Source organism: Osmerus eperlanus, chromosome 11 (assembly GCF_963692335.1).
Source record: "Osmerus eperlanus chromosome 11, fOsmEpe2.1, whole genome shotgun sequence".
NCBI lineage: Eukaryota > Metazoa > Chordata > Actinopteri > Osmeriformes > Osmeridae > Osmerus > Osmerus eperlanus.
The window spans coordinates 12,094,116-12,120,170 of NC_085028.1; the positions used below are offsets into that span (position 1 = coordinate 12,094,116).

The 26,055-nt window shown below is 40.7% G+C and overlaps 1 protein-coding gene across 4 annotated transcripts in view; it reads left to right on the forward strand.

Annotated features, from left to right (window-relative positions):
* Nucleotides 1-1,322: 1,322 nt before the first annotated feature.
* LOC134028805 (rho GTPase-activating protein 42) overlaps nt 1,323-26,055 on the forward strand; it is a 37,310-nt gene continuing 12,577 nt past the window's right edge. For all 4 annotated transcript variants that reach the window (XM_062472628.1, XM_062472629.1, XM_062472630.1 and 1 more), the window contains exons 1-6: nt 1,323-1,672; nt 9,848-9,943; nt 13,009-13,070; nt 20,134-20,205; nt 25,330-25,431; nt 25,649-25,759. In XM_062472628.1, coding sequence (XP_062328612.1) covers nt 1,519-1,672; nt 9,848-9,943; nt 13,009-13,070; nt 20,134-20,205; nt 25,330-25,431; nt 25,649-25,759 — 597 coding nt within the window. In that variant the 5' untranslated portion in view covers nt 1,323-1,518. The remainder of the gene's footprint in view (nt 1,673-9,847; nt 9,944-13,008; nt 13,071-20,133; nt 20,206-25,329; nt 25,432-25,648; nt 25,760-26,055) is intronic.

Here is a 26,055-nt window from a genome sequence, read left to right on the forward strand (position 1 = left end):
AAGTGTGCAAATGAGAGAGGGCTAGGGGTTGTTAATGTTTCTGAATTGGGCATCATCCTAATTAAACAGAATAGCCTTGAAAGCCATGGCAGGCAGTCATTCTAGACTGAAATTAGCCATGCTTTGCACAGATAACCACCTAAAGCCTCTCCTCATGTTGTTCTTTAAAAATACTAATTTCCTGCTGAATTCCCCTTCAAGCAAAACACAATGTTATTGTGCTACTCAGTGCTGTCTTTGTTGGAAATGACTTTATCGTCAGACCATTCTTTGTTCCGTGGTGATTTGGAGATTAGAATCTGATCTAGTATGGGTGCATCAAAAGGACTGTATTTACACTTTACATATTCGGAAAAGCTTTATTCTAGCCGGTCATTGCACTTCAGGGAACAAAATGTGGTTCCAAACATTCTTAGCTCATGTTAACCTGCATCCATGGTGATGACAAACGGTCTATATAGCTGTCTTTCTTGCATCATCTCCCTTGCCAGCACACCAAAATGTTCAGCCCTGCAATGTAGTCTTTCAACTTGACAAAGTGCAAGTTCACATACAGACCTCAAAAGATACAGGGACAGGATGCTCATCACAACTGGGCCTGTTTTAAGAGAGGAATTCCAGTCTGTGCCAACTAAATGCTCATTTGGAGTTTGACATCATCATCATTATCCTTCTTTCTTCCATGTACTGTATGTGACTGATTCCTCTGGCTCCAATTAGGCTCAAGTCTAATTACCACCATTTACCAAGGTATTAATTCAGAGCTCAGCATCCCCACACCCTCATTAGTTCCAGCATGATCTTTCAGAATGCATAATTACATATAATGCCTGCCACAGTGCTTACTGTCTTGTGTCTGTCTTAAAAAAATGTCTTTGTTTTAAACGTTGTTTTTCAAAAATCTGAAATAAACTATGTTGGTAAGCTGTCTGGGACTTATAGCCTACTGCTGAAGTTAGTTGGTCTATTCCATATGCTGGCTCAAGGAAGAAAGGAAGAGATCTTCTTGTCTGTCTGTACGTTGGTAAAAAGTAATATTTCTAAACGTTTTATACACTATGGTTTGTACGTTTCAGGATTAATGTATAGTCTTACACAATCTTAACATTTTTATGAGATCATTGGATTTTGAGTTTTTTGATCGTTTTTTTAGGTGTTTATAGCGATTCAATGCGTCTGTTCTTTATTTCTTCATTTCATGGTAATTTGGTGACCTGCCAACCCTCTGAGCCTACCCATTAACCTACACATCCTAAACTAACCAGTAGGAGTCAGACAATCACTAGTCATTTAAAATTGACGCCATACCGAAGAACGTTGCTCAGGACTGATCACACGTCGGAAGTTTGAGGAAAGGGGAGGACAAGTTATAAACTTTAACTTCGAATATCAGGGGCGACATCGCACAATGAAAACTGCCATTTATTTCTAACGGAAATCCTTCATGTTCTCTTTCTCGAAACATTGATTGCGTTAGCTACTGTGCAAGTTAGGGGCACTGAACTTCTTTAGTTCACAATGGGGCTACCTACATTGGAGTTCAGCGATTCTTTTCTGGATAGCCCTGATTTCAGAGAACGTCTGAAATGCCACGAAATAGAGTTGGACCGGACAAATAAATTCATCAAAGAACTTATAAAAGACGGAAACACGTTAATCACAGCGCTGAAAAGTAAGTACAGTAGGCTAGTTGTGGCCTGGTGGTCTTCTTTTTGAATGATGCGGACTTGGCTTGTAGCTGGAGGCTACCTGAGATACATCTGCATCGATAGCCTTATCAACCATGTTAAAGCGGCAGATACCTACTCAGGTCTTTGAATTTTCAGTTCGAGGAATTCTCGGATCCATATTGTGAATTAATAAAAATCACACTTTAGCTGAATGTTCTTTACAGGCAATGATGCATTCCGTTAGCTGATTTCAGTTCAAATCAGTTTCATTGCTGAATAATTACAGCCATTCATATGTCTAAGATCAATCATATTGCAATGGGTAATGTAGCAAATCAGCTTACGCTCATGAGTTTCAATTAGATTGTAATTGCACTATTATCACTCATCTTTAGGCTACCTTAGCAGGTGAATACCCTGGAGTAATTCGTAAGAGGTCTGTATCCTGTATGACTATACAACCTCCATCAGATAGGAGTTCAGACACTTCATTAGTAAGAGCCCCAGACACTTTGCCATCAGATCCATTACCATTAAAACCACTCATATAGTATCATTTACAACAGTAAGACAGACAGATGGATGGCCTAGAACATTAAGTCTGGTTACGCAGTAGGCAATTGTGCTGATGAAGACCTCACCCATAACCTACTGTGCAGTTGTCATACAGTACAGTGGTGTTATAGACAGTCTGCTACACCAACTAGTCCTGTTATGTCTACATGACTCTTGAGTTTTCCAACCGATATGTTTCAAAGGAGACAGAAAGTTGAATACATGTATTTGACCAGTGAGGACTCTTGGCAAAAGCCACGTATCAACATACATTTACTGAGGTTACTGTTAATTGTTGAGACCTTTAAGTGTTACAGGTAAAATGTGATTGTTATGTTTTCAGTCTCACTAGCTGTTATGTGTGGACATTTGGTGCTGAGGTATTACTCATTATCCTATTCTCAATCTCCTACAACTGTGTAGAAATTCCTGCTGTGGTTCAGACAGGGCCTATAAAATTGGAAAAGGAGTCTTTGTAGTGTCTAGTAACAACATTTTAGAATAGAACGGCTTGGTTTGAATCAAGCAGCGCTGCTCACTGTCTAGTGTAGTTGGGATTAGGACTGTCGCCAATGAGTGCTGGGTTTAATGCTGTGTCATTTTGACGTAGGTCCAGAGTGCATATAAATATAATATAAATATACAAAAGGTTATATGTATATATAATATACAGAAATCTTGGTATTTTTAAGGAGAATGTTTTGTGTAATGAGAGTATCTTTGAGATTTTGTATAGTTTCATTTGTGATGTGCGTGCTTGTTGTCAAAGTGATATCTCATAGCTTTGGGAACTCTGCATGTTTGTTTGAGTGAGTAATGATGATGTCCCAGGGTTCAGCCACAGGAAATGTGCCGTAAACATGCTTGTGTAAGCATCCTCTGTCCCTTTTTAGATAACAGTTGGTATGACATTATTCTGTTTGTTTGTGTGTTTCCATTCCGTAAGTTATACCCCTTTAAAAATGATCTGTGATATAATTTGCATACTGTTCTCTGTGTCACAGTAATTGAATATGATACATGGAAGCACAGTGACTTTTTGTTGCAAAGATTCTACCTTTTCTATGTCCCATTCACACTTTGAAGGACCTCTCATTGGATTGGTAACTAAGCATGGGGTAGACATGCTGTCTCTGCCAGGGAAGCAATATAAGGCCATTGGTAATATTCTATGCTTTATTGTCCTTCTCATTGTGGTCTGAGCCTCCCAGCTGCTCACATATTATATATATTGTATGAACCAAATTCAAGTGAGATAGACAAATCCATGTCCTTTGAATAAGAAGCAACATTGCGAATTAGGATTTCCCAGTGTATCATTCCAAATATTATTTGGACCATGTATCTCAGGCCCCAAATCTATAATATTGCACCATATTGTTGTGGATAATACAAGGTCCCAAAAACTCACTCACACACTCCTACACATTTCTAACATGAACAAGTATTGGTAAGGGCTGTGACTAATACGCCTTGTGACACAGTTGTGTAGATGAGGTGTGTTGTTTCTGTATTCCACTTTATTCTCATTTTTATAACACTATCAATCTGACATATTCTTTAAGGAACAAGATGCCTAACCCAAAGAACGTTATTATTGTAGTCAGGTTTAGCATTGGGAATCACGGCTGGGTGCCTTTTGTAGTCCCTAAAACCAGGCTGCCAGGTATATATGAGATCCTCATGTTGCTCGTTGTCTCTTCAAATGAGTGAATGTTAAAAACACAGAACTGCTTGCAGTTGAACATCACTTTGGTACTTCTAAAATGTGTGGAAATGTACAATGTTTGGTTTTATGAACCCGCTTGTGTAAGTGGGTTTTGTCTATTTGAGACACCAGTTTAGCTGAGGTTCATTCTCATCAATAGCTCACTGTAAAGTTAGAACACATTCTCTGTATTATTGGGCTGAGAGCCTCCCTTAATCCAAGGTCCTTGAAATCAGTTGCTGTAACTGTCTCCTTTGTTAAATCAATGAATGATAAATAAGAGGCACCGTGTTTCTCTTACTGATTTATCTAGACACTTAAGCAAGGCCGACCAAGACCATTTGCTTGCACGTGAACATTTTAGTACTCTCTCAAGTGCACTCTGAGACGAACAGTTCGGAAAGTGGTGCGTGGTCAGTCCACACTTGTGTTTCATGAGCTGTTTTTCATACTGGCTTTTCAAAGTGTGTCCCCACCCTAACAAACTTAATATAAACATAAATACTTAGCTTTTAACATAAAAGTTATGACTACTGTTGTAAATGTTTGTATTTAGTTGTGAACATGATTGCATTCAACCACAGCTGACCTCACAATATGACAGTGATTTATTTGTTGTAAATCTACTATATGCAGGTAAAAAATATATATAGTAAACAGTACAGCCAATAATGACTACAACGTGGTCTGAAGGTAGTTCATGTTTCATATTACTGTTATGATCTGCTTTGTAGCTCTCTGATGCTGTAGAAAAAGGGTAAAGGGGGTTGAGCAAGTACCATTTTGAGTTACTCTTTGTCTTTGAATGGGGTGTGTAGCAAGTCTAAGAGAGAAAGAAAAAGTTGGCAACAGGGTAATATATTCAGGTAGCTTCTGTCAGCATGAGCCAGAAGATTGGTATGCTTGGGGAGTACTGGGGCCAATCTGGTTAGCTCTCCTCAGGTAGATACAGGGTCTTCCCTGCTGGGTGGCTGACGGGCAGACGTCACCGTGAGCAGGAGAAAGAGGTCTTACCTGGAGCATCATGCTCCCCTGTCGGCAAGCCCTCCAAATGGAATCAAAGCGACAGAGAACACCTACGGCTGCATCAAAAAGATTCCCTGTCTCTCGTTAAGCTAGTAGTAGAGAAGTGTTTCCCTTTGAAGGCCTTTTTTCTCACAAATCAGTATTGTCTCGATGCCAAGATATGATATCTGAGGATTACTCATGGAGCTATAAGATTGCATTTTTATACAATACAGATGTTATTTTATGGGTAGACAATAGACAATCTCAGAAAAAAAAATTCTCAATGCAACAAAGACATTAATGAAAATAGATAGATTAGAAAAAAGATGAATTGTTAATTAGACCCACGATCTGACCTACCATCTTCCCTGTTTGCTGTAATAGAGCTGCTGCTTCTAAAAAACATGTCGGAAGCTCCAGGCTGGTGATGTTCCCCACTTTAATAAACATTTTTGCTTCTGGTTTAGTTTATAAATGGTCATCAATTTTCATTTGAGGGAGTGCAGTGGTATATGGTTGCCATGGAGACAAGATATAGCGTCTACTCAGAGGACAATGGTTATTTGTCGACTAGCGGTTAGAGTCGACACTCTTTTAGACATAGACAGCATTTAAAAATGCCTCAGGTGCATGTGAAGTCATCCATTACCTTGCTCCTTTAAGAGGTGTATGGTGGGCCTGCCAGCAGATCTAGAATGAACATTTCTATCCAATGGAAAAAGAGAATCTGTATGTGATACTTTTAGGCATTGTATACATAGACATATATATGTCTATGCTTTTAGACCAGGCTTGAGTCCATAGGAGTTCTTGTTCTTATAGGGTTTGAGTTGTTGACACCATAATAATTAAGCTGAAAGTCTATTATTTTACAGTAGGTTCATTAAGAACCGTGTTCCTCCAGTTCTACCTTCTCTTCATACCTGCTGTGACAAATGCTGCACCTCATGATTAGGCTAGCTAATTATACGTTAGACTACACTGTATATATAGCTGAAGTGCTCACAAACATTGTTCAGATTCCACAACAGACTGGAGCATGCTGCACTCTGCTGTGTGAAATTAAACTACAAAAAAGAAGGGATTGAACAAACCTGTGCTTGTCTGTTTTTGTAAGTATCCTCTGCCTTCTAACAAGCCAAACATGATCAGTGTAGCACTTCATGACATGCAGTAGGCCCCTAGGCCTACACTCTAACGGTGCATTATGTTAGTCACTCATTACAGAAGTTGTGTAACTTATATTACACAACTAAAACACAATAACACATGACGTCCCTCCTTGTGGATCCCATGGGTGGCAATAAGATACATATTAGGGTTGCAAAGGGGCGGAAAGTTTCCGGTAAATTTCCGGAAAGTTTCCACGGGAATTTTGGCTCGGGAATTTTGGGAATTTTGAAAAAAAAACAAAAAAAAACATAACAGGGAACTTCAATGTAGTATGCACGCCTAGCTCAGCTGGACCCTGAATGCAGCTGGTTGGGAACATTGTCTTCCAGAAACATAAACCTTAACGTAAAACGTTCTGTTGTTTTTGAACATCTTTGTCATCAGTGTTGAGTCTGAACGTTTCAGCCCTATGCCTGGCAAGTGTGAGAGCGCCAAATTGCGTAGAGGCCAAGAGCGGTATTGCAGACAGATAGAGATGTCAATTATAGCTTGCAACATATTGAAAGAAATGTTTGGAGCTGTGGACTTAGTTAAACATTTAGAATTATTAACTATGAACTGAACTAGTTTATTTTAAAATGTTTGAACTATGAATTGAACTAGTTCATGTAGAAAGTGAACTTTCCCAACACTGTTTGTCATTACCTAGCATATTGATTGCTTGGTAAACTGAAGCCATGTTCATTTTAATACCAAGTTTATTTGTATACAGTAGACTAACTTTCTACAGCAGTGAGAGTTAAAATTACACCAAATTTATTTCCGATTATTCCAACGGCAGAATAGACTACGAGGCGCAGGGAACTTAGATGTGCGTAAACGCGCATAAACGCTATTTAGAGGTGGATAAACGCAATTTTTGCAATTTAGAGGTGGATAAACGCTATTTCCGAATTTCAGGAGGTGAGTAAACGGCGTTTACGTGCGTTTAGCCCCCACTACATCCCTGTACATATAGTGTTGTAACATGAAAATGTGAGGTGACGCATGTGCAGACTCACTCTACTTGCTGTACATCTGGTAAGTCAACACAACACAACGTGATATGATGACAGCTCCAGAAGATGCATCCCTGACCCATTTAAACCACCAAGAGCCAATTCTTATGCATTTGTATTTCTTGTTTTATTTTCAAAATGCGTCGATGAGGCATTTGTCAGCATGTCAGTTTCGGTGTCACGATTACAGAGAAATAACCGTTTTTTTTTAAAGACTTTGTTCGTTTAATTTAAATACAAACAGCTCATTACAATAATCACTCGGTCGTAGTCCTATGGAATATGCCCTAGGTTCATTATCGCTGAAATCTGGAGATCAAAGGTAGAAACACGAAACGCTGTGGAATATTTTGAGCACAGTGATCCTGAGGCCAGAGATAAGATGAAGCAGATAGACGTCAAACTGCATGGAGTGTGTTGTGACACACGGCGTCTGCTTCTCTGAAAAGAGGCAGGAATAGGAAACAGCTACCGTACCTTACTAAAGTGACAGGTAAGCCCTGTGGGCCTGGATGGCGTCATACTGTACACCAGCTTCCACTATACCGTTAGCTACATGGAGTGGATTTGAGTGCTGGGAGAAAGTAGCCTTTTGAAAGTGTCGCTTGGAATGGACAATGTGAGCTGTGCAGGACCAGGGGAAATATGTCCTCCTCTTTAAATAAATAGAGCTCTAAAGCTGCAAAACATTTTCCATGATTCCATGTACGGATGTCCTCTTCAGTTCATAGTGTCTTAGAGTAAACATTAAAAGGTGGATTATTGGACTGGAAAGCAAGGAGCGGGTCACCACAGCTGGGCTGAGCCCAGTTGAGTGTCAGAGGTAAAAGGTTATGCATTATTGATGGTCTTGGTGGCCTGCGCTGACAACTGGAGCAAGGTATCGATCTCAGAGCTGCAGCCTTGGAGCCAGGGTAGGAACGTAAGGAGCACTTCATTGACACCATACATCTTCTGCAGAGTCCATTTACTAGCTCTCAATAGTACGAAGTGCAGCAGTGTTGAAAAATACATATATACCCATCTATTCAAGAACCCTTTGACCTAATCTGTCCAGATACTGTAGAGGTTATTCTGAGGAAAAAAATAAAAACTGAGTTTTTTTTTGGTTATTTCTGTAATGGTATTGTATCTGTGTGCTTTTAAAGATAGCAAATGCTATAGTAATGTATTCCAATGAATATATATTCTAAATATTCAAATACTTTACAAATATTTTTATGACACGTAAGCAGAAAAGCCTTTCATCGCCAAACAAATTTAGCCTACATTGTCTAAATTGTGTGTAGGTTTTTGCAGTTTCCAAAGCAGACTAGAATCCACAAACAAGAATAGTAGGTTATTGTCCATAGAAACCACAAATCAACAGACAAAACTTTTCTCCACAATAGCTCCCTATCGAGCCTGAACACCAAAAGTTCAGAATTTTTCCTGTCTACATTTTCTCTAATGTCTGCATTTATCTTGCTTAACAGACAAGAGCCTTTCAAGTTCAAAATTCTTTGAACTAAAGACATGGCTGTCAAAGAGAGTGAAAACAATTGGTGACTCGTTTTTGTCAGTAGTGAGTACAAGTAAAATGTGTGTCTTTGAGACAGGGATGTAGGCTTCAATCTCAAACATCACATTTTATTTCATATTTTCAGCTGTTCCACAAATGTATCCTAATGGTGAACTATATGACAGATACTCAATTATGATCTTGTTGGACTAGTTGTCATGCCATGGCAACAGCAACTTTTCACAGTGTACTAGGCAGTACAACACAGTCAATTTAAAGTGAATTTCTAGTTTTTTGTGTAAACACATAAAAAAATTAGAAATATATTGTATTATGTAGTACTGAATTGTGGAGTTACACCGTTAAAAAGTTTTCAACATTTTAAAAATAGCTCCACGCTCATGAGTTAACACTGATGGTGTTAAATGGAGGGAGTCAGGTGGCTGAGTGGTGAGGGAATCGGGCTAGTAATCCGAAGGTTGCCAGTTCGATTCCCGGTCATGCCAACTGACGTTGTGTCCTTGGGCAAGGTACTTCACCCTACTTGCCTCGGGGGAATGTCCCTGTACTTACTGTAAGTCAGACGCTCTTATCCAGAGCGTCTGATAAATGACTAAATGTAAATGTAATGTAAATGAACAGTTTGAAATAAGCTGTGTTGTACTGTCTAAAGTAGGTTACATGTCGAATAGTAAGTGTTAGCTGTTAACAGTATACTTGTAATAATGAATTATAATGAATAATACTGGAACATTGAATCAAAGCAGTTATAGGTGATTCATGCCCTTTGTGCAAAAATAGTACTGAAGTAAAAATACTGGAGTCAGGTGGCTGAGCAGTGAGGGAATCGGGCTAGTAATCTGAAGGTTGCCAGTTCGATTCCCGGTCATGACTTTGTGTCCTTGGGCAAGGCACTTCACCCTGCTTGCCTCGGGGGAATGTCCCTGTACTTACTGTAAGTCGCTCTGGATAAGAGCGTCTGCTAAATGACTAAATGTAAATGTAAAAATACCCATGCTTAATGTTGGTTATTTCACTATTACACTATTTCGCTTTTGACCTATTTCAGTTCATATATGGTATGTAATATGCAAATGACATGGCAGGGTGTTTTATAATATAGGTATAATTATGGCCATTGAGCCCTGTCCTGACCCTAATTACAGAGAACTGAGTGGTGCGCCTGGCCATGCTTCATACAGTACCTAACATTAAGCACCTCTCTCTTGTTCAGACTTCTCTGCAGCTGTCCAGAAGTTTTCCCAGTCCTTGCAGGAGTTCCAGTTTGAGTGCATCGGCGATGCAGAGACAGACGACGAGGTTAACATAGGTAAGTCCCAGTAAGCCCAGGGTCTCTGTCCCCTCCCACACAGGTACAAACACACGCATATAAACACAGACATACATACATACACGCACTCTTTCTTTTGTTGCCCTCCCATATTGGCAGGGTTGTCATCTTAATGATGACCTTTCTCTGGCATTTCCGTAAAGGTGCCCTAGGGAGGCTCAGTGTTTCCCCTACCATTATATTAGGGGGGCGCCCCGCCCCCCCAACGGCCCCCTCCGCCCCCCCTGGAAGGTCAAGTTAATAATAATTCCCCCCCCCCCAAAAAAAAAAATCTTTATTTTTTTAATATATTTTTATTTATTTTTATATATATATATATATAGCGCTCGATCACAAAAAAAGTCATTTAAGGTTACCTTTACTATAAAACAGGTCTAAAGCTTGCTATTTTACTTATGTTATTTATCTTACCCCCCCCCCCCCAAAGCTGTCAACCTAGGGGAAACACTGGAGGCTCATCCTGTGCTGTATTGGTTTATCCACTCTTTCGGTAGTGAATGGCCGACTGTGCCTCTCCACCACTCCAGACCAACCAGAGATGTTACAGTCATGTGATGTTTCAATGAGTACTGTACATGGAGCAGAGCAGTTAAAAGGGTTGGTCCCTACCAGGATTATCAGGAAATGTTTTTCAGACAGACTTAAGCATACTAATTCCTGGAAAAGCATTCTGGTTTCATGAGTATAGATCTTGCTGTCGTCTGTATTGCATGCATAATGAATGATATTGATTTGCTTATGATGTTTCTCCGCCATTTTTTCCCCTTCATCCCTTTAAGTGATCAAAGAGACTAATTGTGATGTGTGTCAGAGATTAATGGAGGTGTAAACCTCCCGGCCTCCAACAGGATCATGAAAGCAGATGAGAACGAAGAGCCTCTCAAGGCTCTAATGGGCACAGATCTCTGCATTGCCCATCCTTTCACCCCAACTCTCACTCTCCCTAATTTCTCCTCCACTCATTATTCTCCGCTTAGCTCCAGGCCTCTTGCTCTGTGGGCCTAGAGACTGCTGAATCACAGTCCATCTGTGTGGGTGCTGAATGTGAACCCATCCGCTTTAAACTGTAATATTCATCTGAGTTTGTAACTAGCATTCCTATTTCTCACATGAAGCTGTAGCCGAAGCTTGCTAATGAACGTGTTTAAGGAACAGCAATTATGTTCAATGCAACCCCCAAACTCCCTGAAAACAAGCCTCATTATGATGTAGCGTTCTGCAATTTGCAGCGATACAACGCTCAACTGGCCCCAATCAGACACACTGTTGATCTCTGTTTGAACAGTGGAAATGTAGCTGTCCACCTGTTATGCTATTCTGTTGGCCCAGATAGTCATGAAGCAGAGTGTAGAGGCAGCCACGACAGCAGGCTCAATAACAGCATCACAGGAGTTTGTTGGAAAGCATTGTATTGACTGCATGAAACTGAGAAGATGTAGCTGTAATCAGCAGCTTTATACACAAAACAGGGCTAAAACGATGGTCAATACTGGAGGGAACATCACACAATAGTCCTCTCAACACCTTGCTTAAAGAGAAACTTTTTCAAAGTCTTTGGTATTGCCTTCGTGAACCCTTGCCAGTTGCCAGCGAAAAGGCCAGAATCACTATCAGAAGAGAGAAATATAATGGCTTGCTGAAATCAATCTGTTCATCAATGAAACTGTGCTTTTTGACTGACATGGCTGGACCCTTGCACCAACCCCAGCCTGCCTCTTGATGCAGCTTTAGTGAAATTCACTTTGATGCTCCTACTACCCAGCAGAGCACCAGGAGCCTGTCTGTGGAACCAGACGGGTTCACCTGACCTGTTATTGATTTCATTCTATGACTTCCTACAGTGACATTCACATTCCCACCCGTTATCCAGAAATCTATCTGACAACAAGATTGATGTGGCTATAGAAATATTAATTGTTCCAAAAGTTACAAGTCTTGTTCCCCTAAGGTCATGCTTCTATTTCCCCAGTGGAGTTCGAAGTAAGATGGGATACTTGTTTGAAGCCACCGTTAACATTGTGATTAACCGTACGGGACATGTTGGATATTCAAAATCATCCATATTAATGGATTCTGAGTCCATTAGATTCCTCAACAAAGGTCCATTAAATATATAGTCAGCACATTATGCAACATAGTTGTCCCTGTTCATCTAGAAATTAGTCACTGCTTTTTTATTTTAACCAGTGAATGAAATGCTGGCTGTAACCCCATTCTAGCTTCCATTTCCTGTCTTAAGCATCTAATATTTCCCCTTCAGTGGTTCCACCCATGCCCTTTACCCCCTGTAAGGGTTATTCATTTGATAAAGGAGAATGTAGCATTATTAGGAGCCCTACCCTACACCAAACCTGCCTACAGGTTTACTGGTACAGAATCATTGCTCCCTTGCCTTTAAGGGCTCTAAACGCTTTGTGGAAAAGGACAGTGTCTGAGATGATGCATTGCCCCAGTGCCAGGTTGCCATGGCTGATAATGATGTTGCTGTGTTGGCAAGCAAAGCCACTCGGACTGCTGCTAAATGGCTGAACACAAGGGTGACACAGGTGCTGACCAACAGAGGCCAGCTCTTATCTGGCCCTGGGCTTAATGAAGCTGTGAGGCCACCAACGCACAGCACTCTGCCAGACGAGCCTGTAAGCTAAACGCATCTGCCTTTTATCTGCCAGACTGTCGCTGAATGCAGGCAGTACACATGCATTTTTACTTTATTACGAGGAACATGATGTACTGAATGGGTCGAGATTGTGATCATCCTTTATGTGTTCAGTCAGACAGCATGAATGCTTTGATACGCCATGGGAGTCTCTACTGGTGTTTTTTGACAAAGCTTATTGATATAATTTACTGATTTCCAGTCCCTGTCACAGGTGAATGCACTGTAATACAAATATATGAGAGAATAACTGTAAGTGCAACATATACATATATAATAAGGGTGTTTGTGGTGTCTGTAGTCTGGATTCAACTCTTTATTTAAAAAAAAAAAAACCTTTTAAACAAGAAAAATACATAATGCTGTTAAAATGTTTTATGTGTTCCAGCCCAGTCGTTCAAAGAATTTTCCCAACTGTTGAACACAGTTGAAGAAGAGAGGAAACGCTTGGTAAGAATACAATTATTTGTTTGAGTTATTGGTTATCTTCTTGTTCCACTGAGACCAACCTCAGTTTTATGTGGCAGTTTTTAAATTTGGATTACTCAGCGCTATGTCTCAAGACACAATAATCTATTGCGGTATAGCATCAACCCTCTGTTGTCAATGACAAAACAACTTTGTGTGTCTTTATAATGGCAGAGAAACACATCTTCTCAACAAATAAATCTCTCACATTGGCACTGTCCCAAATACCCAAAGCACCAAATAGAACCCTATGAGTGAACACCCCCTTAGAGTATGACGAACTGAGGGGACAGTGCTGGAGTGTGTGGCACACAAATCCCTTTAACTCAATGTGAAACTGTGACCCTCCTCGCACCTTCAGGATGTGTTCTGGCACACGACTGGCACTGTTTCGCTCGTATAACGCTGTCTGGATGAGAGCTGTCTGGCATAGTCAGGACAGATTTAGGCAAACGGACCACACATGCCAGTTACTTTATATGCTTACTGTTCACTGTATTCCTGAGACATGCCAGGGTCAGAGCGTCAGACCTGCCAATCTAATTATCATACAGACACTGACTGAATAAGGATATGCCTCACAACAGACTACAACACCCTAACAATTCTAATTGCATGGATATTTAAAGGACCATGCTTCGAATTGCCGCAAAGCAATGTTTATGGATATGGGGAATATGTTGTCCCTAAATTTTTAACCGGCCTGTCTAATACATGGTGTGAATAAATACAGTGTGAGAAATACATTTGAAATGGTTAACCTTCCGTCAGGCAAATTATCTTTACTTTCCTCCAATTCAATAGTACATGAAACACATAATGATTGCTCTGTTCAAGTGAAGGCCACGTTAGGGCTGGAGAGGATAGGTTTTGAGACTTTGAGGTTAATGCGGTCTTTCCATGTCTGCTTGAGCAGAGCTCCTCTAAAACATGGGACTTGCATGTAATGTAGTAAGTTATATACTGTAGAGTGGGTAAAATTTTCTACCTTCCACTCCTCGTCACAAAAGATCCAGATTTACTAGATAAAAGCATAATTCCAAAAACTGTAAGGTAGATATTTTGAAAAGATAATCCATGTGATAACTAAAGGATTTGTGTGGTAGTAATTGGTGTGACCAGGTACATTTCCTTACATGGAACAATGGAACACAAAGCATTTCAGAACAGTGTTCACTGTCGCCCCTTGTACTGAATGATAACAAGCCAGAGCCCATTAAATTTTCTTTATGTGTTCTAGATGTAAGCATATAGAGTACAAAGAAACTACTGTACGTTCCGCAGAACATTTAGGATTTTAGTTGCCTGGTAAATCAGTGCACTGTAATGAAGAGTGGGAAGCTTATTAGATCACATTTGCACAATTTTTTTCCCTGCTGTTTGATGTTAGATATATGCTTTACCCACATTTGAAGATGGGCGATTTGACCGCTAATCCCTGTAGTTGTACTGCTTCATTTATTACTACTGATTCCCTGGAATTTAAAGGGAAAGCTTTAAGAAAATATCCCCCTCCCAAAAAAAAGTTTGTATTTATTATTATTGCCCACATACTAGGGCATACTTTGGATGCAAAGCCTGCATGGGCGTAGGTCAAGACATCTGAAAATAGAAATCCTAAAAATGAGTTTCAGCTTTGAAGTATTCTATTGCTGAGGCTTCACAGCTCCTCGTCATCAACCTGTAACTAACAGGATAATGTGATGAAGCATTCTATAAATGTTTTCCATCGTGAGGTGGATCAGCATTCTTTTTTTCTCCTGAGTCTCATGATTTTTGCATCTGTTAGGAGTGAAACAGGCAGAGAACTGCAAATGACCAGGATGTTCTATTCTCTAGGATACATAATTAAAGTGCAGTTGGCCCATATAACTCAATTCCTAACATGCTCATTGAAATATGTACAGTGTTTCATCATTAGGACTCTTCTGTATCTTTAATGCAACGATCATTATGAAATATGTGATGTAGGACTTTAAAACCATTCTATTGTTAAAGCACAGAGTGCGCCAGATGGGAATCAGCTTGAGTAGAGTTTGTAATTGATTACTATGAACAGATGTGGTCAGAGCCAAGGACTATGAAACTAGTTTGTTAAATAATGAACGTCATTCAAGTCTGAGCTTCAAGCAGCAGTTCCTGAAACCTACCCCATCCCCCCTAACTCCTGATTTCACATCTGGACTGAATCTTGGACCAAAAATAGAAAGACAACGACTGATAAGAAAGCAAATTCACAGACACTATCCTAGTAGAGAGTACAATCATGCGTCTCAAAAGTCTACTTCCCAGGGTGAGCTATTAACTAACGTGTATTTTAAGGTGCCACCATTGCTCAGGATAAGGTCTCACTGGTAGCACAGAGTATGTCGGCCTGCTCTGTCAAGCATGAAGAGTTTTATTGTCTTTTGGTTTGGCAGGAAGCCAAGTCTGGAATCTTTGTGCCTGTGCACTCTGTGATTGGCTTGCCAGCTACCCAAGTGTGTTATTCTAGGAGAAGACTTATCAAATTCCCCCTTTTAAAGAGTAGCCTGGTATAATTCCCCTGCTGTTAGCTCACGTCAGCAGAAAGAAAGGGGAGAGAGTGAGAGTGAAAGAGACTCTAGTTCTGCATGGTTTGAGATGGTTCAGCGCTGCTGAGTTTGGATGGCATTTCGGAGTGGAAGGGCACTGCCCTGATGTTGTGGCTTTTGCAGTGATGATCAAATCCCTTTGGGAGGGCCTTTTGTGGCTTGGGTGGAAAATGGATTTCCTTTTCCTGTGTTCTGTTGTTGATAAGCTTTCAGAGAGAAGCCATCATCAGGTGTTCCTTTTTAGATTTAGCCTCATGCAAATCTCCTTGCGCCACATTGCTGATTAAATTATGCCTCCTTTTTGTAGCTTATCAACACGCTTTGTTTTTGTTCAGAAGTTTGAGGTGCCGAATCAATTGTGAGATTGGAACTCTTTGCAAATTTGATAAACCACTTTCTCTTTTGTACGTTTCAGTTGTCTATTCATCCCCGTTTTTATTTATTTATATGTGACCTTAATCATTGTGTTTGTTTTGTTTGTCATCTAGAAACAAATCAAATAATCTGTGTTGTGAACCCCCTTTTGCTATTTTGACTACTAAACGAGAATCTTAAGAGCTCATGCTGCTACTGTTTACCATGTGACAGTACAGTAAGGTCAGTGTGTGGGCACCTTGTGTGCTGGTCTGTGAATGAAGGAATGTCCTATCGACTGTGACAAAACAGCAGCAGTGAAAGGAGGCCTTTGTTCCCAACATTTTTGAGAGCTTGTTTAATGAGACCCTGAAGAGGATTTGCATACATCTCTTGTATCAGACCTTTGTGATCTGTACCCCATGCTCCAAAGTCAACTGCAGTTAATGAAAGTGATTTTCCAGTCCATAGACAACCATTAAATTGAACACGGAAGACCCCAATCCTTTAAGTGACTCGTATGTAGCCCATTGTAACCTAATTGCATGCCCAGATAAACATTTGGTATGCATGTCTTAAGTAGAAGTGTTTGGTTTTCTATGATGTTTTGCAGCAGACAGTACATGCTGTGTGGTGAGCATTGAACATACTGTACTGTAAAATGATTTTAAGCGAATGCCTTTTCATGCAATTTCACATGACAAGTTTTTAGGAATACATACTGTTTCAAACTACTTTATCTCTGGTACAGTACTTGCAAGAACTTAACTATGCCTTCCAGCTGCACACAGTATTTTATTGTGCTCTCCACTACCACCATCCCTTGTTAAAGAAGTACATCTTAAGGATGCCTCAGGGTGATTTGAAACAAGCTGGGTAGATACACAGAGTTAGAAAAGGGTGATTTGAAACAAGCTAGGTAGATACACACAGATAGAAACAGACGGGTCTCTGCAGGTTATACAGTGTGCCGGCTCCACAAGATAAAACCAGTTATTTTTAATGAAAGACGGACAGAGCTGTTTTTCTGTTTTAAGACTCAATGTATCATAGCTGTTTCACTTGTACTGCTGTGATGGGGTCTCTGTACAGTGTGCCAACTGAATCCTGCTACTGTATAAGTAGACAGTTTGTGAATACTGTATGTGTCACCACAATGAAGTTGGTTATAAGGTTGTGAGTTTTTCTCTCATGGTGCACATAATCAGTCTGGAGACAGCAGCTCTTTTTCTTGCTTTGTGTGTGTGTGTGTGTGTATCTGTGCGTGCTTGCGTGTGTGTGTCTGAAATGCATAGGGGGCATTTAGACAGTGCTGCTGGGAGAGCTGTTTGGGAACATAATGCATTTCCTGTCTCTGCTGTCGACTAAGGGAAGGCACTGGTCGCCAGAGCGCCAGAGGTGCTAAAATAACTCTTCACACAGATTTTCTTTCTTCTCTCAACTGTATTCCACTAAAAAGTACAGTTAGCATGCCTTCATCAATGTATAAAACATCAACATTAAAATCTTTAATAGCTCAGCAGAAAAATTATTTCGCCTGTCTCATGATGTTGCTTTCCAGGCGAACCTAGGACTGTATGTTCCAGAAACCTTTTAAGACCATTAGGGATCTTCTCAAGACAAATTTCTTTTTTAGTGCTCTTTCAGTAAGCTGTACCGATGCCTCTAAGTAGAGTGTTATTTGCTCTCATATAAATAAGTGGGTGTTCAACAGGGTAGGACAAAATCCAAATCTAGGTGCTACTGCCATCTTAGATGAAAGGCTCACTGTTAGCTCTGTGACAACTTTCCCACAATTTTTATATTCACCATTGAATGTGATGTGGGGTTAGAACTGAAACATACTGCTGTTTCTCACAGCCTCTTTTCAAAGGTCAGATCATGTGCTTCTTCTAACCTCTCGAAATGTGACGCCCTGTTATATCCTCATGGTGAAGGTGGAAGTGATTTTTATCTACAGTGACACCTAGATATGGCTGGCATGGTTCACCTCTCTGTCTTTCTGTCCAGCTCGGCAACTTATAGGTTAATTATGCCATCTAGCTTTTTTTTAATACTTTATGAATTGCTGCAATGGTTTTGAGAGATTTAAAAAACTTCAAGAGTTTATATTTAGTTTTCATGTTACCTATCATGATTAGTGTATTCACTCATTGAATCTGTATATGGGTATACGTTTTTATAATGTATATATATTCCTAATGGTTATTGGTCAGAATTTAAACAAAGAAGGCTGATTCAAAGGGGTTAACCCCCCCCCCCCCCAAACACACACACAGACATGTTTAATTATGCAAACATGCTTTTGTTATATTATAACACTGAAGTTAAATCTTTTCAGTACTTGTAGATGAGTCTCAACAAGTTTCAAGTTCATGGATGTCACTTACTGATATTATATTGTATACTGTATGCTTTTATCTATAAAAAACAGACATTGTTAACTATATTCCCATCCCCGGGTCACATTTGGATCAACCTCGATGGATCACAGACGATCCCATACTGACCCACTTCCTCCTGGGAACCAGACACAACAACAACACACCTTATGTCAAACACTCATACACGCATACACACTCAACTGGCCTTGCTGTGACAAAAACTCAATGTGAATCATGAATCATGTCAATTAACAACTTCTGATAATGACCAACGAACACCCAATAACTAAATCATTAATGACGTGTTGAATCTGACTTGAAATCCAGAGTCCCCATTAACATCACTCTGAATTACAGTCATTGTTAAATACATCCAAGAACAACTTTGAAATGTTGATGTTTGTACAAGCAAAGCAAGCACACATACAATCCAGCACACTGACAGTCATCCCTGTAGCTGGTAATTCAATTGCTGAGGGGTATTGTAGCTTCTTCAGCATCACACAATCCTATTGTTTAATCTTATTGTGGCAGAGTGTGAGTTAGAAAGCTTTGAAAGCTTTTCATGCATATGACACATTTTACATAGTGCGTAAATACAGTAATCTGTGAAATCATGCTGTTTTTATTAAAGTTTGCCTTGCGGAATTTCTGGAAATAGTTGGAGCTTTAAAATGTATATTAAGCCCCAGTGTGGGTGTGGGTGAGGGGGATCGCAGGGTGTTTTGAGAGAATGAAAACACTTTGTGATGTATGGGTCGTAACAGAAGCGGTCCTCTCAGGAAAGAGGCGCGGGGAAGAGCCAAAGTGATAGTGGGAGAAAGTGAGAGTGATAACTCGGAGGATGGTGGCAGGGCGAGGAAGGCTGAAAGTCCATCTGAATAGACACCTTTAAAATGAGAGCGGGTATTATGGATGTATTACGGAGCTTCATCCCTAGTTTATCACATACAGTCATGGCGCAGAATAACACGCTAAATCAGGGCAAGTTCCATGTCTTTCCTGACAGTCCTCTACCACTCAGCTGTAAGAGTGTGATGTCACCTGATCACAAGCGATGGAAGAGCCTCTACAGGAAATTCAGCCGAAAACCTTAATGGGGCGCCTCTGAAGCGCTCACCCAGCCAGGATGGAGGATATACTGTAATAGATGCTATATATCTCCTGTTATCTGTTTCTGGCTGGAATGAGTGTGAGGCTGCATAAGAGGATCCTCCACTGGGGCCATGACGCATCCTGCTAAGCTCGTCCAGGAGAAGCCAGCCACTGATCTATAGAGACATACTTCAAAAATGTAAATGCATCGCACTCTAGCATTGTACGGCTCTTTCATTCCCTGTTCCCCTGTCATATTTCAACCAGGTCTGACAATGCTGGTATTTCACAGCTCACATATGAAAGATTCAATTTCACTCATTTGCGGGATTATTGCTGGCGACCGAATCCCATATCTGTTCTGTTCATTTCTCCCGGGGCCACAAAGGAACACATTTTCATTGTCACTGGCTTAAAAGATATTGATACATCTGATTATATTATAGATGGTTTCAGATTCTGTGTCCTACTGTCTACTATTTCTATGTGCTATGAACTCTATTATTATCTATTAGTAGATCTTGAGCTTTAATGTGCATACTATATGCGAATGGATTTCTCACATCCACCAACACTGTGAATGCATGACAGTGAATCAGAATCATCAAAAGGTTTTCTTTCACTTTTTTTGGGTTTCAGATACAGAATGCAGATGATGTTTTAATCACGCCATTGGAAAAATTCCGGAAGGAACAGATTGGCGCTGCAAAAGTAAGTGAACGCAAAAGCTCGAGCATGCCATCCATTATCAACTAAGAATTGCCAACAATGCACTTTGCTCAAACGCATTGAGCACCTCGAACTGTGCCTTCACTAGACTAGCCTGGGCATTGCTTTTCCCCGAGATCTTTTTCCGCCGCCGCAGTGGCTTGTTCCAGCAGTAGCTGACCACATTCTGAACTGCGGTCTCGTTGCTTCAAGCCCCGCTTTAATTTCATACCAAAGCCGTGGCGCATGAAAGGTCTAGCTGACTGTTTGTGGTCACTCCTTTGTGAGATCACACACACATGCACATAACTCACTATCACCTCCCACTGAGATCCACAGTTCAGAGTCAGACCCATCTCTTCACAGTGAATGATTCTCCCGTCTGTACATAGGCCCAACCTTGTGAGAAACATTCCAACCTCAAAGTCAGAATCTCACTTTTTATATCTGTTCTGCAGAAAATACCAGCTTGCAAAGAGATTGAAATAGGGCACTGTATGTAGTTTTGTGTCCTCACTGATAGGTAAAGCAAATATCACATAAGGTCAGTAACATGGGTCATTTTGTCTCACTAATCCTCTCCTAACCAGCCCGTGTCTGTCTTAGGTGTATGAGTGTCAGAACCATCTATCAGCCATAGTGAGGCAACAGCACTCATTTCTCTGCCTTTTGCACTCAGTGTTATTGCCCCATGCTTTCTGTGTATAAAATGGCTTCTTAAAAGCCAGGCCCCTGTCACTCCCTTCCTCTTTATTTTGTTTCCTCAAACCACTTCCTCCTAATGGTCTAGCCCCCCACCCCTTCCCAATCCCCAGCCCACACTCCTTTGCTGAACATTAGTCGTACCAGAGTGAGATAAAAGGCAGAGATCACAAGTGCCAGGACAACTTTCCACCATTCCAAGAATCTTGGGGGATCTTAAAGCAGTGTGACCCCTCAAGTGGCTGCTTGCCATATCGGTGGACATCAGATGAACAAACGAGGGAGTGCTTACCTTATTAGGAAATACAGCTGGTTATTCCAGTGAGATCACTCACTGATGGATTGCCTTCCTAGGCCAAAACACATGGCAATAACATGAACTGTACACATAAGCACACACACACACCCATACAAGAAACAGGCATACTCTTTTTTCACACACACTTTTGTGGTTCACAAAAATCTTAACAAGCCGTGTAAATGCAGTAACGTACATTTACAAATTAAAAGGCAAACACTAGGCTGGTGTGTTTTCTTAAGACTTGAATACAGAAATGAAACTTGTCATGTGTTGTCATGTGCCATTTGGTTGAAGCATATAGAACTGAAATGAACTGTAACAAGCTTTCTATTCCATTTATAGACTTACCAAATCAAAGCTTTTAAATGGTCTTCTATGTATACTTTTATTTTTGAGTGAAGTACTAGTATTTTATAATCTTGAACAAAACTGACATTAAAATATAACAATCATTTTTTAAATGTTGTTTCAATGGTATCTGCTTTTCCCACAGGAAATACCATACTGTAGGATAGATTTTGTACTATTAGAACGTGGCCATGAACCAAAAATTAAGTAATTTCATTGTATTAATCAAAATCCCCATTATACATACACGTCATTTTATAGTATAATTTTTGAATGCTTAGGTTAGGTATTTCCTCTTATATAGTAGCTACTGTAGTCTACCTGTGTGTACTTGGTTCTTGAGTACATGAAGCTCCTGTGGACATCACTCACCAATCTCTGCACCTTACTGACTCAACCTCAGGCTTAAACCCAGACAGCCACTGCTTAAAGGACTGTATGTTGGAGCCAAGGGTGGTAAACTGCCTGGAGCTGACTCAACATTAGCTGTGCAAGCACGTGTGTGTTGTGGGTGTGTGCACACTTGTGTGTCTGTGCAAGACCTTGAAATTTAAGCAGGCTCCAAAGAGATTTTCTCACATAAACACCAGAGGGGTTTGACTTGCGGGCTGCAAAGCTCTGATGTGGTGTGTCCCTCCTATAAGGCATCTGTAATAAGGGGCACCATGGGTGTCTTATGCAACCTGGGTGTGAAGAGTTAACACATGCCCACACAGCCCAACCCGTATGATGGTCCGGTGATCATGGTGGCTCAAGTGATCAGGACTCTCATTATACATTTATACTCTAGCCAGACCGCTGATGAAATGAGCTCCTCTCTAAAAAAATAAAAATAAACGGTTATTATCTATCACAGCTGCTTCAGACAATAAGTCAAGTCATCCAACTACCATTGTTCCTCATGCGCAATAACACAATAAAATAATATATGTATATATATATATACATATACACACAAATCTTTAGAAAGAGTGTTCCACTGAAAGATTGTTAACATTAAGTCAATTTAGTTTGAATGTAATTAGGGTGGCTTGATTTAAGGCATCTGTTGTTTGTTTTTATGTTTACTAACTTCTGCAGAAGGGAATAATGTATTTTCCCCCTTTTTAAGTGAAAGCCTTTAGCTTGACAGAAGCCTATTTTCTTTTCTGCCTCTCTGGAAGTAGACCTGCCCGTGTGTGGTGGAGCATCAGCATAACCCTACTATTGCTGTCTAATCGCCATTCTGGACCCCTGCTCCAATTAGACACAGTTTTAATGAGCTGAGAGAGATGGGTTGCAGAATTCTTGCTTTCATGTTCCTTCCCACAGACACACATTTAGTGTCTGTGTGTGTGTGTGTGCGTGTATGGCTGCTAGTCTGTAATAGAAGGAAGCAGAGACTGCCTTTGGAGATTTCGGCATGTTGGACCAAAATGTGGCTATAGTGTCTGATATCGGTGTTGATCTGCTCCACACCCACCATGCCCACTTCCCACACCTCTGCTTGCAACTGTTACCATGGTGATTAGAGGCTCTAAATTCAGGGCCTTAAGGGCCGTTAGGGCCTGTGTCAAACCAAGGCAGTACATGGCTGCTAGGTTTGACTTACTTGGATTGGTGTCTGTTGTACAGTATGGAGCACTTACCTTGCTCCAGAAGTTGGTTGCACCTAAGGAGAGGGGGAACACCTGCCGGTGGCTCCCAGCTGACTAGTCTTTCTGCTTCCTGGATAATTAGCAGACTCACCCACCTGAGAAAACGACCATCAAAGAACACTAACAATAATGACAGCATGCTGGCAAGAGACTTCATCATCAAGGTATCTCAGTGCTCACAAAGTAAGCACCAGGGTAGCCTTTAGCTATTTGATTCTCGTTTATGCATAAAGGCAAACTAAACAGATGAGGAAGTCTGACTAGCAGGAGAAACCACAGGGAGGTGCCTGGCAGTCCCAGTTTGGCTCCATCTGTCCTTGGCGGTCGGATAGCTGGAAGGCTATGACATAAGGTTCTGTCAGGGACTTGTAAAAGGCTCCAGGGTCTGTCTATCAATGGCTATGTCCCCTGCTACCCTACGTTAGGCTTCAAAACTTCTCTCCAACACAACCCGCCACCACCATCGCCAGGGTGTCGGATCTGTAAAGTGTCGCTACCCGATTTTGATGGCCATAGAAGCCTGAGAGGGAAGATGTCCCTCAGAGTGAGGACAGACCTGTAAACATCCGTACTCCTGGAAGTTCATGTAATGGTTTAACCAGTTAATACACATTCTGCCAGGATCTAAACAAAGCTAGGGAGTGTTGAATTACTTTATCCACAGCTCACTGTAGTCGTACCCGGCCTTTTCACTCTCCCTTTCTCTCTATCCCTATGTCTGTTAGCGTGTTAAGCAGTAAGTGTACACACATGCCAGGAGTTTTCTGGAACACTCACATCCGCTCTGTTTGAAAGGGCAGGGGCTCTGACTGCACCTAAAGCTCTTCATTTGACGTAATCCCCAGTGTGTGTGGCTTCCCGTGGGTTTTCTCTGGGTGGATTCTTCCCAAATGACATGTCAACAGCATTCACAAAGACACTGTCAACTCTCCTTTTGCTCTCCAATAAAAACAGTACAAACCCAAAGGGAAATTTATTTTCTGTCAACATTATATCATATTTATTTATCTTTTTATTTATTTGGTGTTATACCTGTTTATTTTCTGTCCAGATGAGTATGGGGATGTACACAACATTGATTTGTCAACCCCCTAAAAATACCATCTTGGGCCAGACATCAGGAAAGACGGAAATAGGAATGTAACACATGAAATTATATATTGATTTTTGTGGGGAATTGTAATAGTGATGTAGGGGGTAAGAGGGTCCTGTTTGAATTTGTGTCCAATGATTTAAAGCGAGATGGGACTGCTGAAACATCATGCTGTGTTACGTCATATCAGTAGGTAGCAGATTAGGCCCAGGGTTAATTCAAGGGCCATGGGAATAAAAACAAGCAAACAAAGGTCTGGTTACAGTGGCAGTTTGCTCTAAATATCCCTTCCCCTCTGTCTCTCGACAGGCCCTTTGGTGTGTGTTTGTAGAGTGAGAAGGAGAATAAGTGGGTGAAGACTGGTTTAGAGTCCAGGCATGCAGTGTTTTAAATCAGGACAAGCTTGGCTACCCTCAGCCAGACGGATCCTTTCTGCTTGGACAGAGTATCATTACGGCCTGTGAATTGGATCTGTTGTTAGGTGAAATGTTCAAACTCCAAGTCCATGTGGTTAGTAAATGGGCATCTGGCATAAAATATCGATTTCCAGCTCGTAAGCTCAACACTGACGAGAGTCCGTAGCTCAGTTTTTAGAATATGATGACAGAACTGGTGAAGCACAGTGAAGCAAGAAAATGCTTTGATATTCTAGTAACAGTGTGATTGTTACAATTGTTCAATTACAAGACCTGTTTTGTATTTCAGCTTTGTTAAACAAAAGCACAAAACAAGGCTTTTCCCATCCAATAAACCTATTATTATACATGTTTATTTAGGTTATTACTGACCATCTTGTTTGTCTGCAGACCGTTTTGGGGTCATGTACCAAGACTAAATAAAAGAGATACATTTATGGGCCAAACCAAAATTATTTGGTACAAATAGCCTGGCGGCAAAATAAATCTAGACCCCCACCTAGTGGCCGTGCTGTTTCACCACAGTCATCATGTGCTCATTATGCCAAGCCATGTTGTTATGGCTACGGTAATCTATAGCATGTTTATCAGAGTCAACACAGATGCCCAACTGTATATCCCCTGTCTTAGGAGGGAAAGAAGAAATTCGACAAGGAAACAGAGAAATACTATTCCATCCTGGAGAAGCACCTCACCTTATCCTCTAAAAAGAAGGAGACATTCCTACAAGAGGTACGACAATCACTCTACTGCACACAACTACCCAGGGTGTCTGTAGCACAAATATTTGCATCATTTGTTACAAATTTCCTTACCAGGCAATGGTTTGTATAGGTTTCCAAAGTGACTGTGTAACCATTAACTTACTCTGTCCCACTTGTCCACTGTGCATACACAGGTTTTGGCCTTCCTGTGTCATCAGAGTAACCTAGTGTTTGTTCATTCCCAGGCTGACACACAGATTGACAAAGAAAAACACGCCTTTTATGACGCATCTCTTGAGTATGTTTTCAAAATCCAAGAGGTGCAAGAAAAGAAGAAATTTGAATTTGTTGAACCCGTAAGTAACTGTTTAATTCTTTATTGAGGTTTAAGAGATAAATACAAATCGATAATTCTTCTTTGTCTCTCTCTCCTCTCATCTGACTTAGACCTAGACCATATTTTCAGGCCATGCCATGAATCTCTGTGTGTGTGCTACATGTACGTCCTCCCCTACAGGTTTGATGTCCAAAGAGGGTAGATAGGAGAATGTAACCTCGTACACATCCACGTACTCTGAGGAGAAAATCTTATGGCTATGGAAGGGATAATGAATGGCCACAAGTCATTATCTGTATTGAAAGGCAACAAAGT